The 16,246-nt window shown below is 38.0% G+C and overlaps 1 protein-coding gene across 1 annotated transcript; it reads right to left on the reverse strand.

Annotated features, from left to right (window-relative positions):
• Nucleotides 1-4,379: 4,379 nt before the first annotated feature.
• Nucleotides 4,380-10,361, reverse strand: LOC104610545 (phosphoenolpyruvate carboxykinase (ATP) 1). Its single transcript, XM_010277209.3, has 13 exons — nt 10,222-10,361; nt 9,357-9,647; nt 8,964-9,136; nt 8,392-8,545; nt 8,205-8,289; nt 7,166-7,266; nt 6,545-6,843; nt 6,176-6,349; nt 6,002-6,067; nt 5,602-5,780; nt 5,114-5,283; nt 4,820-4,988; nt 4,380-4,698 (listed from the first exon to the last, which is right to left on the reverse strand). Exons 2-13 carry the CDS (start codon nt 9,629-9,631, stop codon nt 4,555-4,557), a joined length of 1,989 nt encoding a protein of 662 aa, XP_010275511.1. The 5' UTR covers nt 9,632-9,647; nt 10,222-10,361; the 3' UTR covers nt 4,380-4,554.
• Between the last annotated feature and the right edge of the window lie 5,885 nt (nt 10,362-16,246).

A 16,246-nucleotide genomic window follows, 5' to 3' on the forward strand; every position in this document is an offset into this window, starting at 1 on the left:
ACTGAGGGTTTGACGAACAGGTTTCCTCATTTACCCCTAACCCCTAAGAGATTTTATTTATTCCATTTGTGTATAAAAAGTATACAATATATAATATATAAAATCTATTTATATTAATAAATATATTGGAGTCGGATTTTTATCGAATCGGATGGGGGGTGAATCATAGTTTGATCCGATTTTTAATCGGATTTTACTTGTGCCATCTGAATCCAATCCGATATGACATTTACCCCATTTGAATCCGAGATTATCGGATTGGATATTGGATGGGGTCACAGGTTTATGGGTATCGTTAACAAGCCTATCCAAGACACCTGCACTTTTGCAACTATCTCGGTCCAAAATGAGTTGAGATTTTTTGCCAATATAACACGTTCCAACCCTCTACCGACTTGATTTAACATCGCACACCTCACCATGAGTCTTGGGCCCACCATGTATGAGATGTGCGGTGTAAGGTCATGTTGGTAGAGGGTTGAAAACATGTTTTGTTGGCAAGTGATCCAGACTTGCCCAAAACCTGACCAACAACCATGGGCTAAAATTGTTTAATTGAAGCCTGAGTCGGTTCGTTACCTTGGGTAATCTCGGTCAATGCCTAGCAATTTAATATAAAAATGTAAAATGGTAAAAGAATATGGACAAATTATAGGACCCCTATACTTGAAGGGGATGTGATACTTACCCCCTTGCTTTTTTTATAAATATTTATTGTTTTTGCGCTTATCATTGAACCCAATGACTAAAGTATCGGTATCAGGTATTGTATCAGAGAACCAGGATACGAATACGGATACATTTTGGAAATGCATGGATACAGATGAAAAAGATGAAAACACATGAATACGTTAGGGAAATATATACAAATTTTATAAATACATTAATAACACTAAATTTAAGATCAAAATGATCACAAAATAGTATATGAACACATAGAAAATATAAATATTAAGGATATATATATATGACGAAATATATTACGATTAATGTACCAAGATGCATAATTTTATTTATATGCATCAATCAAGAGTCCGAGACACTAAACACATGCACCTATTATATTAATTATTTTTTATTTTACTATTTTAATTTTTTTAACGTTAAGAAAAAGTCAACTAAATATTAAATTTTCAAGTGCAAATTAAAATATCAATTAATAATTTATAAAAATGTAATCTTCACTTAAAGTATATCAAATTTGTTAAAATTTCTAAGATACATATCATATACAAATTCATAGTTTTTAATTACTAAATTAATTATTTCATTTATAATATATTTATTTATATAAATTGTATAAAATAAAAAATCATTTTTTGAAATAAATGTAGATTAGTGGATTTGATAGATTCAGTTTAATATTATATTCTTCAATACTTTGTATATAATATTTTTATTTTTGTAAATAATAAATATGTTGTTATTACTTGTTAATGTAGATTAAAATATTATTTAATAACTAGTAAAAGTATATAAAAATTTTAAGATTTAAATCATGTGCAAATTTATAAATTTTAAGTATTAAAATAATTATTCTATTATTAATATTCTTTTTGTACAAATTTCTTAATATTAAAAATCATCTTTTTTATATAAATGTGGATTTGATACATTATTTATTCTATTAGTTTATAAAATACTATTTTTAAGTATTATTTTTTAATTTTTAATTAGAGTTATTAAATATAAATATGTTCTTTTTATTTAAATTGCATGTGAATAAAAAAAAAAGTTAATAAAAATTATTTTATTTCACTTTTTATCATAAAATGAAGTGTGGCTTAGTGGTTTAAAATTGTAGTGAGTTCTAAACATGTTGGGTGATATGCATTCAAATCACCTTATTTGCATTTTTTAAGAAAGTTGATAGATGCAATACGTATCATGTGTATTGTATGGTTGTGACGTTGCTTTTGAAGTTGATAACAGTTTTTTTATGAGTTAGTGCAAATTAAACACAAAATTGCCAAATAGTATGTTCTAAGGGGTAAAATAGTAAAAGCAATGAATTTCAAATGTTATAGGATTGACCCAATACAAACAAACTTATGGATTCAAAGCCTCTAAAAAATAGAAAAACACTTATGCTTCTTTTCAGATTTCAGACAAATAATATCTTTTTAGCAGCTTTTCAAATTTATCAAACACCACCTAAGCATCATTAGTCCTAAGGGTGATGCTGGCCATGCTACGCTAACATAATGTTGGCTGATGTTAGAGATTGTATATTTTAATATGAAAACTCTTAACGCATCATTTGAATAGCTAAATCTGTTGATCTATTTACTGATAGCATTTTAATAAACTGGATCTCTGGTTTAATTTGGTTACATTGATTGAATGGACAAGATTGATCCATTCAGGGGCGGAGCTAGGGGGAGCCATGGCCCCCTCTATGGTCTAGAAATTTGCACACTCAGTACATTTTTATATATAAGTTTGTTCCCTCCCCTCATTTTTCATCCAATGGTTGGCCCCCCTATCATGGTTTTTAAAACCGAACCGATTAGGGGTCTGGTTACCGGTTCAAATGGTCCAACCGTTCGACCCAAACGGTCAACCCATTTTGACAAAATAAATAAATTAATTAAAAAAACAGTAAAAACTGTTCTAACAGCTAATCAACCGATTCAACGGTTTACTGACCAAAATCAATACTTTTAGAGGAAAACGGAACTGATTCCTGGTTTTTCCGGTCCGGTCTTGAAAACCATGTCCCCTATGGCCCATCCATAAATTTTGGCCCCCTCATAAAAAAAATCCTGACAAGACTAACCCATTGATGTTAAGTGATCATTTTACTTGGTGCTTAGATCATTAGATTGGTTATCTCGATCGGTTAATCTCATTAGAATGGAGCAGATTAATTGAGATTTTTTTTTTTTTTTTTTTTGTAAAAGGATTAATTGAGATCTTGATACATAATGGAGATTGAGATTATTGTTTTGATGATCTAGGTCTTAGGCTGGGCCTAGGATTTAATGCAACTTAAAAATACTCCCACTGTCTGAATTTTATGTAATTCAAATTTTAGAATTTCTACCCTGACGCACAGTCTGATATATGCCTTGTGACCAAATGCATTTCTAAATTGAAGTATAATGTTTCGTGTCAAAATCTTTGTAATAAAATATTTGACAGGGAAAGGACACGGATAATATAAATATAACATGACATAGGCAGCAAGACTAAATCGTTTCAAACTAATCTTTTTGGGCTTAAATATTGAAAATTGGTTGAACCAATTTACGGATATAATTTAAATATTTTCCAATTCATGCTAAATGAAATTTAGATAACTGGTTCTTTGAAAAGGACACAATTTTTTTTTTTTTGGTATTAGAGTTGTATTAATATGGCATGAGGAGAGGAAAATATTAGAGTTGTATTATTATTATTATTATTATTGTAGTCGTCGTCGTCATCTACTTCTAATTGTGTCCTTGTTATCCCTCTGCTTCTAGTTTGTTAGCCTTTTAACTTACAAACAAATCATTTCGTATGAGTGTTTCTAATGGACTTTGCTTTTTTTGCGTGTTGCTAATGGTCATTTATGCATATGACCAAATCATATGAAGGTAAATTTATGTATGATTCATTGATTTGCATGAATTATGATTACATGCATTTTGATTAGAACAGGGTTAGGGTCTCATATTTAGTTATATGAATTCGAGAGAGACTCGACCTGATCTAGAAAAAAATTGGGTTGGATTAGATTGGGTCTGAAAAAATATTGTTAGAAGTTTCCACTCTTTAATTTTTTTCCATTTAGTCTTTACTTTTTATTGTTACTCTTTAAATTGTTAAATGTTCAAGTTTTTTATCTTATATTTGGATTTTAAAGTTAATTCCTTTAATTTTAGCATTTTCATGTAATTTTTCTTTTTTTTTTTAATTTCAGTTATGGGTCAATCCTAACTTGAACATTTAAGATTAGGATCTAACATTTGATAACCCAACCCGAAATCAACTCAAAGTATCTTGACCCAACCCGAATCCGACCCACCCAACCCAATTGTCAGGTCCAGCTTTGACGCTTGCATTGCTATACTGCTGACTGCTCTAGATAGAAAGAATCTCGGCCATAGCATACTGGAACTAGTTCTCGTCTGGTCAGTAACTTGGTTTTCAAAACGTTGTCAACAACTCATTCACTCTAATGCCTTTCTAGTTAGTTCCTCTGGTCCTTACCTGTTACCTCCCCGACGGTGACGGGATCTGCACATCCTATCATGCATCGGGAATATCTCCCGTATGTGAATGTGCATGTGAGGCGCAGATCCGGTCTCTCCCCGACGCCTACTTTGAACTTTAATGCATAACTAATAAGCTAATCAGACTCCTCTGAGCTTGAGAAGAGCAGAGGCCCCATATCTTAAATGCTTCGATGATTGCATTAAACAAATTTTTGCCAGAAGTTGTACATTATAATATATATAAAACTACTGCCTAAAGAACCTTTTGCATTTGAACTAGGCTAGAAAACATGAATTACACATCTACAGGCAACCCAAAGTAGCCAACTACAATTAACTCCCTTTTTGTGCATCAGAAGATAGGACCAGCAGCAAGGATCTCCTCAGTCAGTGAGTTGTCCTTGCCAATCTTGTAATTCACAAATCCCTCGAAGTTTTTCTTGAACAGGCCTGCAAGCTTCAGCAGGGTGTCGTTGTATGCTTTCTTGTCTGTCCACTGCAATCCAACGCTCACATATATTAGTAAAACACAATTATCAAATGTACCTACCAACTAAAGGTCGAGTAGAAGAGTTAAAAAGAAGCAAAAGAGCTAGGGGAAACAAGGGCCAACTAACAGTGTTCATTGGATTCAGGATTTCCGAAGGGACGCCCTCAACTTCTGTAGGGATCTCAAGCCCAAACACTTCAGTCTTGGTGTAATTAGCCTTGAGGAGGCTACCGGAGTGTATGGCATCAATTATCTTCCTTGTATACGGCAACCTGATTCGGTTACCCGAGCCATAGCTGCAAGGGAGAAAATTTTGTTTAATCAATCAATATTCAAGACCCAAAATATATTATTATATGTTGAGACTTGAGGGAAGAGGGATAAGGTATTTCCTAATTGAATTCCTGTAATTTGTATATACCTTCCACCTGACCAGCCAGTGTTGACCAGCCATCCAGTGGCACCGTGCTTCTCCATTTTCTCGGCTAGCACTGCTGCATATTTAGTAGGATGCAGCATGATGAATGCTGCTCCAAAGCAGGCGGAGAATGTCGCTTGTGGCTCCTTTATACCATCCTCTGTTCCGGCCACCTGTTTTTATTTTCAGAAAAAAAAGGCCATCAAAATGCTTCTCCCAGAGTTTACATCGGTACTATTTCACTATATAATTAATTCAACTAGCCAATGGACCCATAATAGCATAGAGCATCCCATGGTTCCTTAACGAACACCAATCATAAGAGTAGCATTTGAGAAATTCTTATACTGAATGGGAGATAGATATGTGACAGTTCCTATTTCTTAGTTCTTAGAGAGGTTTGTCTGTACTGTAGCACAAGGCTTTAGTAGTAGTAGTTTAGAAATGATCATCTGAAGAAAAAAATAAAAATGGAGTCATTATGCGCATACCAGAGCTGTGTAGCCGCTGATGAAATGGTACATGGTCTGGGCCAGGCTCAATTTGCTCACAGGTGGGAGAACACCGAAAGCATCACACGCTAGAAGGATGACATTCTTCGGGTGTGGGCCTACGCATGGAATCTTTGCATTTGGAATGTACTCAATGGGGTATGCTGCTCGAGTGTTTTCTGTACAAAAAGAAACAAAGAACATTAAAATCTCTCACACCCAATATTAAAATTACTAGTGATGATAGGGATTTATCGTTATTGTTATTGGGCAAAGGAATCAATCATCTAAGAAACCATATGAGGATTAATTTCAGCAGCCAAAGCTAATAGCCACCAGATTTTGCTTTTGGAAGGGATTCATTTCGGAACAAGTAAACAACCGTGGAGTCATCTTTTACCTGTAACAGATTTGTCCGAATAATCTACCTCCCGACTGTGCTCGTCGAACACCACATTTTCCAAAACTGCAAACCACAGGCAATTAATTGCCGATTGAAAGCAACATCCAAATCAAGGGATAGTGGGGAGTAAGTGAATTACAAAAGTAGCAAGGTCTCAGATTTTATTAGTACCAGTCCCAAACTTGATGGCGTTCCAGATATCAGGCTCCTTTTCCTTTGAAAGATCAATGCACTTGGCATAGCAACCACCCTCAATGTTAGACACACCATTCTCACTCCAGCAGTGTTCGTCGTCTCCAATTAAATACCTATTATGATCCGTAGAAAGTGTTGTCTTCCCCGTGCCTGTTACAAATACAATACAATTAATGCATGTTGAGCAAACTGGGAGTGATGACAAATTAAGCAAATAGAAGCAAAAATAACAAAATCCAGTAAGTTTCGGTATCAGATAAAAGGGCGGGGGGGGGGGGGGGGGGGGGGTGGAGACAAGGGCAGGCGATGATGGCGTGGTGGTACAACGATCCATTGATACAATACCTGATAATCCAAAGAAGAGGGCGACATCGCCATCTTTGCCCATATTGCAGCCAGAATGTAAGGACAGGATTTGACGCTTAGGCATGAGATAGTGCATAACGCTGAAAAGACCCTTCTTCATTTCCCCGGCGTACTGCGTGCCAAGGATGACCATTTCCCTCCTAGCAAGATTCAGATCTACGCTAGTGGAGGATGTCATGTAGTGGGTGTATCGATTACACGGGAATTGCCCAGCATTGTATATGGTGAAGTCCGGAGTACCGAAATCCTCCAGCTCTTCAGGCGTGGGTCGGATACACCTGCCACCCACGCGGTTATCCATTTTGTACACTCACTAAACTAATTCACTTGTTGAATTTCTGCACCAACCTTACACAACACAAAGGGACCTACTATATATATATATATATATATATATAGCTTGTGGAAAATATATATTCTATACCAATCCACCATGCATTCATTATTTCAGCGTTAGAAACTTAATAACTGAGATAGCTAGATAATCATATATTCACATTCACAGTGTTCGAGTGTCGGCAGTTGGAGAACTTATCTGGTACTGTACTGTACAGCTGATTAAATTGTTGTTACTATTACTGATCCTATTCTTTTACTTACATGTTGTGCATGAACAAGGAATGGTACGCTCTGGCTGAGACAATCCGGACTTTGATTTGGTTCGCTGGGTCCCAGTTTAGAAATTGATCGTTCACATACACCTGCAAATGCAAAATTAAATACCATTATTATCTCAACATCCAAAATGGGTAAACAAATATACCAAGTATTTGGGTAAACGGATTCATAATACAGTCGCTGGCTTGTTATTGTTACTTAGCAACCTGATCTATATCTTTATGGATTTTCTTTGAAGCCCAAACACTGTGATCAGTTCTTCTGGAGGGGCAAAATCAAGTAATCTCACACTCACACTGACCGTGTAACTAGAGTCTAGACAGGGGTAACTAGGGTGGTGGGTCCCATATATCGACATAGCACACATACGGAAGCGTCGTCGGAAGGGTAAGTGAAACGACAGTCTGGCCAGGGCAGGACACACTCGACACAGTCCAGTGACACACCCTCAGAAGTCAGCAATAAATGGCAAAGTGTAAAGGACAGCAATAACACAAAACGTGTCAAAGCCGTAAGATATTTTCGAGTTTTGCTTTCGCTCCTATTGGGGAAAAGGAGGAAAGGCTCCTTTTCCTCTTCACGGTGAATAATAATAAAGTTAATGACATCATCACATCAAGGTCAAGAGAATCATCAAAAAGTTGGGGCCCATACTCTATCCAACGGACTGGAGTTGCTCTTGTCAACTCACACAAGACGTCAAGAAAGATACCACCACCGAACCCCCGAAAGTTTCAAAACAAATAAAATAATGGTGACAAGGCACCAAATTCGATGAATTTCTAATGCAAAGCCTGTAAATGCCCGGCCCCATCATGTGCAGCTACGATACACACATAACACGTTACGTTATCATCTTCAAGCGAAAAAGGAAGCTATCATGATAATTCGTTATAATAATTTATTTATAGAATGAGATTGAGACAGATGGATGAGAATGATGATAAATAATTAGAGCAGTAAATTGTAATTTACGATGATAAGCAAATTGGATGGGTTAGAGCAGTAAATTGAGAGAAACCTTGTCCAGCGAGTTCAAGTAATCGACGGCTCTCTCTCTGTTCACCAAGAAGCTGTGCTCGTCCATTTCAATGTTGGGTGAGCCCCTGGTTAGTCAACAAGAAAAGTCGAGTTCGTGACGAAATCACAGAAATGGCTCAAATAGCTAGAAAATGGAAACTGGAAAGATAATAGAGCAACGGACTTACTTTCCCCACCAAAGTTCATCTTCTGTTGTTTCGTCCCTTACCACACGCTTATCCCTGGGGGAGCGACCTGTCTTCGCTCCCGAGAGCGTGGCTAACGCTCCGCTCGACGTTATGAACGATCCATGCTCATATTTTATAGCCTGTTCGTACAACTCTGTGGAGTAGAAGATAGAAGAAGAATGACATCCAAGATCAGTAAATCTGGGGAAAAAGAAAAAAGTATAAATGAAAAGCAGGCAAGATAGGTAAAGTCGAAAGGCTCCTTAAAACCATGCAATCAGCTTTGAAAACCTGGGACACGTGGCTTTCTTATACACTGTGAAAAGGTAGATCTCCTTTAAACAGAGGGGAAAACATTTTCTCATAATCCCAGTGATGTGAACAAGTCAAAAGAAGGCAAATTTGCGCCTTTGTTTACACCGTTTCTTGGCTTTATCTACTTGAAATGTCCTCAATAATTAATTTGACAATGCAAATATATGCAATCTAGCTAGGTCCCTTTCTCCGGCAGCTGCAAGGAATCAAAAAAGGAAAAGGACGCGGGTTGGTTTGGGAGTTTACGAGTATTATACCTGCAGGAGAAAGATTGTAGAGGACGTGGGTGAACTTCAAAGCGCTGTCACTAACGACGATGGTTGGTGTATGCTGATGCGAATGAACAACCCTGGGCGTTTCGGATTTCCTAGCTGGGTCTCCTTTCACCACTTTTGGCCCCGTCTCCCTCGTCAGCGATGCCAGAGATGCACTGTTTCAAAAAGAAAGAGGACAAAAGTTATAAACGTACTCTCATAAATGAACCGCAGGGTAATTTCGTGATGCCACATACACGTTGCTTTGATTCGCTAGCATTAAAGAAAACAGAAAACAAGCAAACAAAAGTTCATTATTTGTTTTGAATCCGTGCGATTCGCGGGCAAGGGGCAACTTCCACTGCAGAGAAAAATCTCTCAGAAACGGGACTCTACCTGATGGACTTGAGTTGCTGTTTTTGGCGCTCATCTTCGGAAATTGTAGCAAAAGCGCCTTGCGTTCCTTTGATCGGCGTAGTTGGCGCGGATTTCTTCTTCTGGAGTGAATGCAGCTCATCGATCGTCTGAGCTTTAACGGGAGAAGCACTGTCGTCATGACAGATTCCGTTTTGCTTCTTCTGAGTTTGGATCCTGGCAAGCCCGTTGCGAGCAGTTCCGACGCCCGTGAAGCTGAACTCTGCGTTACCGCTACCGGTTCCGTTTGAAGCCATCTCTTCTCTGCAATTTCTGTTTTTTATTACCATGACAACACGTATTATATCAGATACTGAACGAACGAAAACATTTATTTGAAGAAAAAAAATAGAATAACACAATAAGAGATAACTGTAAAAAATCCAATTTCTGAAAGTAAAATTTAGGGATAATGTTATCTATATTTGCTCAACAGATCAAAACAGAAATAATGGTATCCATAACTTATCGTAGAAATTAAAGGAAATCCGAAATCTATCGTAAATACTATGTGGATCGATTTTCCGTTCGTATCGGCATTAAAGATTAACATTTTAAATGTCTTGCGCTAAAAAAATTCTCTGCGTAAAATGCTGTTATCAAGCATTAGCATTCATTGCAAAAGTTCCTGAATTCACGTAGATTTTGTCCATGAGCTCATGATAAACAAAAACGTAGAAACCACCGGAAACCAGACTGAAAATTTTAGATATTCCGAGAACAAGGTGTTGAAATTGAGAAAGATGATCAAATTTTCAAACATGGAACATGATCAGCAGAGCTCATGAGGAAAATACTAAAACAGAGGATTTGGACGAGAGGGGGAGGAGGAGGAGAAAGAACTTACCAGAAACCAGAAGATCAAAAGAAGAAAGAAGGACAAAAAAACCCTAAAACAAATGAGAAACGAAGGGGCAAACGGATGATTCCACCATGCAATTTCAGTAAGGAGTGAAGGCTTCAAACAACAACGGGAGGGATGCGAGAGCAGAGCAGCAAGGCCTCCCTTTTAAAGGCATCATCCCACTTGACCCGAGCTTAACCCGACCCTAACCCAGAAGTCGCAATTCTAACCATGGTTGGATCTTTAACCCCTACGGTTAAGAAACCCAAAAGGGAGAATGAGACAGAATCGAATTAAACGCGAAATAGAGACCCGACTCGAAAAAAAATTAATACACTCTTTATTCTTTAATTTCTCCCCAAACAAAAAGAAGCCTTCCCCAAGTCCCCCCGAGTCCATGACTCATATTTTTAGGCGCTGTTGATTCGTCGCGTACAATGAGTTCCTGCGGTCCTGCCAGACCTGATCGATCTTCGCGATTGATTAACCCTGCACCGTAGATCCAGATCTGATGAGTTCCGTATGACATTAGCCCAATGGGCTTAAAAAACTCATTTCCAGTTTCCTCACCTTTACAGAAAAATTAAAGAAGAGAAAAATCTTTCATCCAATGGGTGACGAGCCTATCACAGTCACCTCCGAAGAATAGATACCTGATCGTTGAATTGGAATCTTCTGCCGTGGGATATCGTGAGATTATATTTATATATAGGTATAGGTATAGGTATAGCCAGGTCCGAGGCCCTTTGCTGATTATGTTGTGGCAAAATGGTAATTATGTAGATATCGTGAGAAATTCCTAAAATATCGAATAAATATACCATATACATTTGAAGTCTTTGGCTGAATCCTGAGTGGCGCCGACCTGATTAGTCTCTTACAACTTACATCCTCACGTCCACGTCAGTGGCTTATCGCTCGGCTATTACCTACAAAGTACGTTCTCCCAATGGACCAAATCTTATGCCACGTCATATATTCCAGATAGGAAACTGTCCGAGGTTTAAGCACCTTCCACCATCCCGAAGATACCGATGCTTTCACCTGCGCAATCCCTAACTCCGTTATCGTAATTTTGTTAGATGCCGTCAAAACAGAACGCCCCTGTTACGGCGGCGGCAACGAAGCAACAACGAAGGTCGAGGGACACGTGCTGCGACTGCGAGGTCCCTTTTATGAGTTTTTCTTTTGGTAAAACCTTTTATGAGTTTATCAACATCGCTTTTGGAACATTTTTCAACGAAGATAATTTTTTCTTAATCCCTTATTTTTTCTAAAAAAATTCTTGTCCAACGACAACGAGAACCAGTTCTCTCGCTCGCACACACTTTTCTCTCGTGAATAGGTGGACTCAACATATGACTAACGCCTATCATACGTTATGGTCTCCTTTAAACAACTGAAATTGATATTCAATTTGGATAGATAAGATCATCAGGTCATTGCCATATCTGAATCCGAAACGGCTAGTCAGTAGTCAATACCTACCCATGTTGTGGGTCCACAACCACTGCTGACTGAACCACCAAACCGAGTCAATATTGCCGCAAATCGGTGTGTAGTGGAAACTGGAAAACATCGCGAAACGTTACGATAAGTGGGCGCAAGCGCAAAACGGCAAAAGTAGTCAGTAGGTACAGTTTCAAAGGGCGCCGAGTCATCATCCACAAATACGAAATATCTAATCGTATCGGATAACAGTGTAATTGAGATATGATTCTCATGGGACCGCGAAAAAAGCGACACGGTCCTCCCTCTTTGTACCGCTTTGGCAATGCGTATCTCTTTTTAGTTTTTACCATACCAATCCAAACAGGTGAAAATAAAAAATGGAAGGTGTAAACAGAGAAAAGAGAGGAGGTCACGGGAGTGGTCTCGGTTTCATTTGTGTTGCTGTTAAAAGTTGGAAGGAGAAAAAATAGTAACAAGTGGTGAGTGATAGTGGTAGGGTTGGATGTGGTGAGCGGTAAAAATAGGAGGAGAGAGGAGCTGGGGGAGGGGATACGTGGTAGAGGGGGAAGCCTTCCTGCTCTCATGATTCATGACAAATTGACGTTGATGTAGAGATGGAGATGCGAGTGAGCGTTTTGTCTGGTTGGAAGGAGGTGGGAAGTGAGAATTTGGTTGAAGTAATAAGGGAATGGTGGGGGGAGTTCCAAGTTTGGTGGACAATACCCACGTCTGGTGAGGGCATTAGCTACTAGCTATTTAATAATAAAATGAAGGAAGAATATAATGGAAAGCTCTCGCCAAGAAAAAATATCTTAGCTGGGGGTTATTTGCTTACCCCCACACCCACCCTCCCTTATTTGCTGTGTGGTACTATTTAATTGGTAGAGTACAGTCACACGAGGGGAGGAAGACATGCAGTCACATAAACTTTTTACTCTTCCTCCGGTGTGGAGGGAATAGTGCTGTACTCGGGTTGGATCCACTTACATCCGAATCTCATTCATCATAAAAAATGTTAGATTCAAATATGTAGAGTGCAAAACCTTATATTTTGCATTATTTTGTATGTATTTATACAGTATATATCTGCATTTGTACTCTTTCCAAACTCAGCTTATATACATTTTTTTTTGGGCTATACAACAGGGATAACCCATCCCCAGCCCCCAATATTAGATGTCAAATTAGGTATCATACTTTTGGAGTCTATTGACAATCCTACGTAAGAGATATAGAGATTATTTTAGTTGGTATACTAGTGAGGATGAATACACTTCTTTATTAGAAAACATCTTACATTATTAGGGTCCGTTTGGTTTGCAGGAATAGAGGTTTGGAATCGAAATCGAAATGGGCTATTCCGATTCCAACTGTTTGGTTGGGCGGAATCGGAATCTCATTCCCATTCCTGCTGGAGTGGCATTCCCCCATTTGAGGGAATGGCTATTCTTGCCCCTCCTTTGGGAATGAAATCCCATTCCTGCTGATTTTAATTCCCATTCTCATTCCTCTCTGAACCAAACAGACTATGGGAATGGACCATTCCGATTCCGATTCCAATTCACACTACGAACCAAACGGACCCTTAGATCTTTTATAGCTTTGAGTTGATAAAAAACATACAATGCACAAAAAAAATCATGAAAGAGAGAGAAGGGTATTGCAATCCAAGAGAGGGGGTGAATTGGGTATTAAAATGATTTCCTCCAATTAAAGACTTCTAATATGATAAATGTATGATTATTGGAAGGTTGTGTGTGTGCTATAAAAATGCAAGGGATAACAAAAATAATCAAAAAATGAAACTAAATAAGTAAAAATAAAAAATTGCAAGAATGTAAAGCACACATTGATTTTTATAGAGATTTGTTCAAACCTTAACCTACATCCTCTCTTTAGGCAACTTCTTAATAATTCCACTAAAAATCCACTAGACTTTTGGGTGTCAATCAAACCTAACAACTAATAGGTTTGAAAAAAAAACATCCAACAATATAAGTTGATAAGCCCCATTTGATGTATCAGCTTGTATCAATATATAGAACCATGCTAACTATCGACTATTTTCTCCTGATAGTCGACTAGTAACTTAATCTTAGTTTTAGTTGTGAGACATACTTAACATATGATTTGTTGTAGTCCACTATTAAATAGTGTTTATTCAAAACAAGTCTTGACTATCAAGTTTAGTTGACTATAGATCTATGGGTAGTCAATTATTAAATAGTGTTTACAAAACACTAGCCTTGGTTATCAAGGGTAGTCAACTATAAATTTATGAGTAGTCAACTACTTAAATTATTCATAATTTTCAATTTTAAAAACTTGGAGTTTTTCATTCTAAATGTACATAAATTGTTTTTTTTAGGCTTTTAAGCTTAAATTAATTACTTTTGAGTCTAAGAAGAGCTAAGAACCAAACCTAATACTTATTATTGCTCTTTAAGGTAGATTAATTGAGATTGGTCAAGTTTAAGGCCATAAAGTGCATCTCATGCATATGATTTACATCAAATCCTAAAACATAAAACAATGAAGACCAATAGACTTAGATGCTTTCTCTTTCCAACTCTTGGCAGTAGTCTTCTTCTTTGGAGAGATTCAAGTTTATTTATAGTTGTCTAATGCATTTCTTTCATGCTTTGGTTCTTATAGCATTTTGTTAAACACTTTTACCGCAAACGATATAATTGTACACTTCAATGACTTAACATCAATTATTAGTACTTTCAATGGGTTTGTTATCATCAAAACATGTAGGGCCAATAAGGAAAGAGCAACCTAGATATATTTTCCAATGCTGAATTGTTTTTTGTTGTTGTGATTTTTAAAAACAAACAAAATCAATTGCTTTGAAAACAAGTTGGTTTTAAAAACAAAAACATGGAAGACATGTTCTTGATTATATGTGTTTTTTTTTTCAAAACTAAAATCCAAAAACATATTCTTGGATTTTTGGTTTGAAAAACATGTTCTCGTCTATTGATTTATCATCATCTTTTATAATTTATATAATATTTGTACTTAAAAAATTGTTTTTGTTGTAAAAATCATCATTTTTAGGTTTCTTTTTTTATGAAAATCATTTTTACACTTTCAAAACCATGAATTTGTTTTTTTTAAACAAAACTAACTTATTTTTTCCCAAAACGAAAAACACAATTGAAGAGCATTTTTTTGTTTTTTGCTGATGTGACAGTTTTAAAAACAATTAAATAAAAAAAATTGAGTTGTAGAACACCTCCCTTGTCCCAATCCATTTAGCATTTTCAACAAATTTTCTTCTCACTTATCTTTCATAACTTGGGCAATTGCTTGTATTGCATGATTTGTCAAGGTTATTCAAAAATCAGCTTAAATTTGTGAAAGTCCACATGACATTTAGGCCTTGTTTGTTTTTCAAGAGCCCACTTACCCAGAGGTAAGTGCACTTACCCAGTCAAATGTTTCCTGAGGAACACCTACTTAGGTGAGTTCACTTATCCATCTTCTTTCGATTCCCATATAAGTTGTATAATGACATTTTTACCCATAAAACGACAATGTTAGAATGGACAAACTTGTCTCATTATATTTTGTAAACTTTCTGCCTAGGTGGGAAAGTTACTTATCCACTTGGGAGATGGGTGATGATACCTGATGATGCACAATCTGGCCGGTCTTAGCTGTCGATGATCTTGCCTCTGAACTGGGTAACAGGGGCCTGAAACGGGAGGAGAAGAGAAGCTCCGGGGAGAACCCGGCGTAAGGGCTCCGAAGCTCAAGTTAGAATCCTTCAAAGGCAAGAATAACCAGATAGCATGAAAGTTAGCATACCTCGTCCCTGGGGGGGTAGAAGCCTTTTATAACCACCTCGCGCACTCACTTCCAGGCCTCCGTCAGGTCGGGCATGATTACTTCTGAACTCCTGCCAGTTCGAGTGTCATTTCCTCTGGTCGGACAGAACCGCCACTGTTCCTTTTGTCAGAGCCGTCTCTGCGGCTAGTGACGACGGTTGCAGGTGGCGGTGGCAGGAAGCCGTTTGAAATGCGGCTGTCAGGCGTCAGATCCCAAATCAGTCAGGTACGTCGCCCTCGGATAAAGACGTCCTTGGTGTCGGGTACGTTTGGCTGGCCTGGTGCTTTGGAAGTGAAGTGTTGGAGTGGCGAGCGAGGTGCCTTGAGTTCGGTTTGGAGTGTTCCGAGCTGTCATGGGTCAGCTCGGGTCAGCTCGGGTAAGCTTTGTGAGGCTTGGGGCCCAGTATAGTTCGTGCTCCTTGCAGGGAGCTCGGGTTCTCGGTAGGGAGCTCACTCTTAATAGCGAGCTCGGACTCCCAGTAGGGAGTTTGTTCTTAATAGGGAGCTCGGTTTTTGGGGAGCTCGGGTTCTTGGGGAGCTCGGACCCTCAACAAGGAGCTCGCTCTTAACAGGGAGCTCGGGCTCCTAGTAGGGAGCTCGGATTTAGGGAGCTCGGGTTCCTAAGGAGCTTGGGCTCCTAGTTCCGAGCTCGGACTTGGGGAGCTCAGGTTTTAGGGAGCTCGGACCTTTGACAGGGAGCTCGCTCTTAATCAGGGAGCTCAGGCTCCTAGTACCGAGCT

Source organism: Nelumbo nucifera, chromosome 1 (genome assembly GCF_055504915.1).
Source record: "Nelumbo nucifera cultivar China Antique chromosome 1, China Antique-T2T, whole genome shotgun sequence".
Lineage (NCBI taxonomy): Eukaryota > Viridiplantae > Streptophyta > Magnoliopsida > Proteales > Nelumbonaceae > Nelumbo > Nelumbo nucifera.

Coding starts and splice junctions, on each gene's coding strand:
- LOC104610545 (XM_010277209.3), bottom strand. CDS start 9,631: ATGGCTTCAAACGGAACCGGTAGCGGTAACGCAGAGTTCAGCTTCACG. Junction 6,350..6,544: donor CCTCTTCTTTGGATTATCAG/GTATTGTATCAA, acceptor TATTTGTAACAG/GCACGGGGAAGACAACACTT. Junction 5,781..6,001: donor TTCGGACAAATCTGTTACAG/GTAAAAGATGAC, acceptor CTTTTTGTACAG/AAAACACTCGAGCAGCATAC.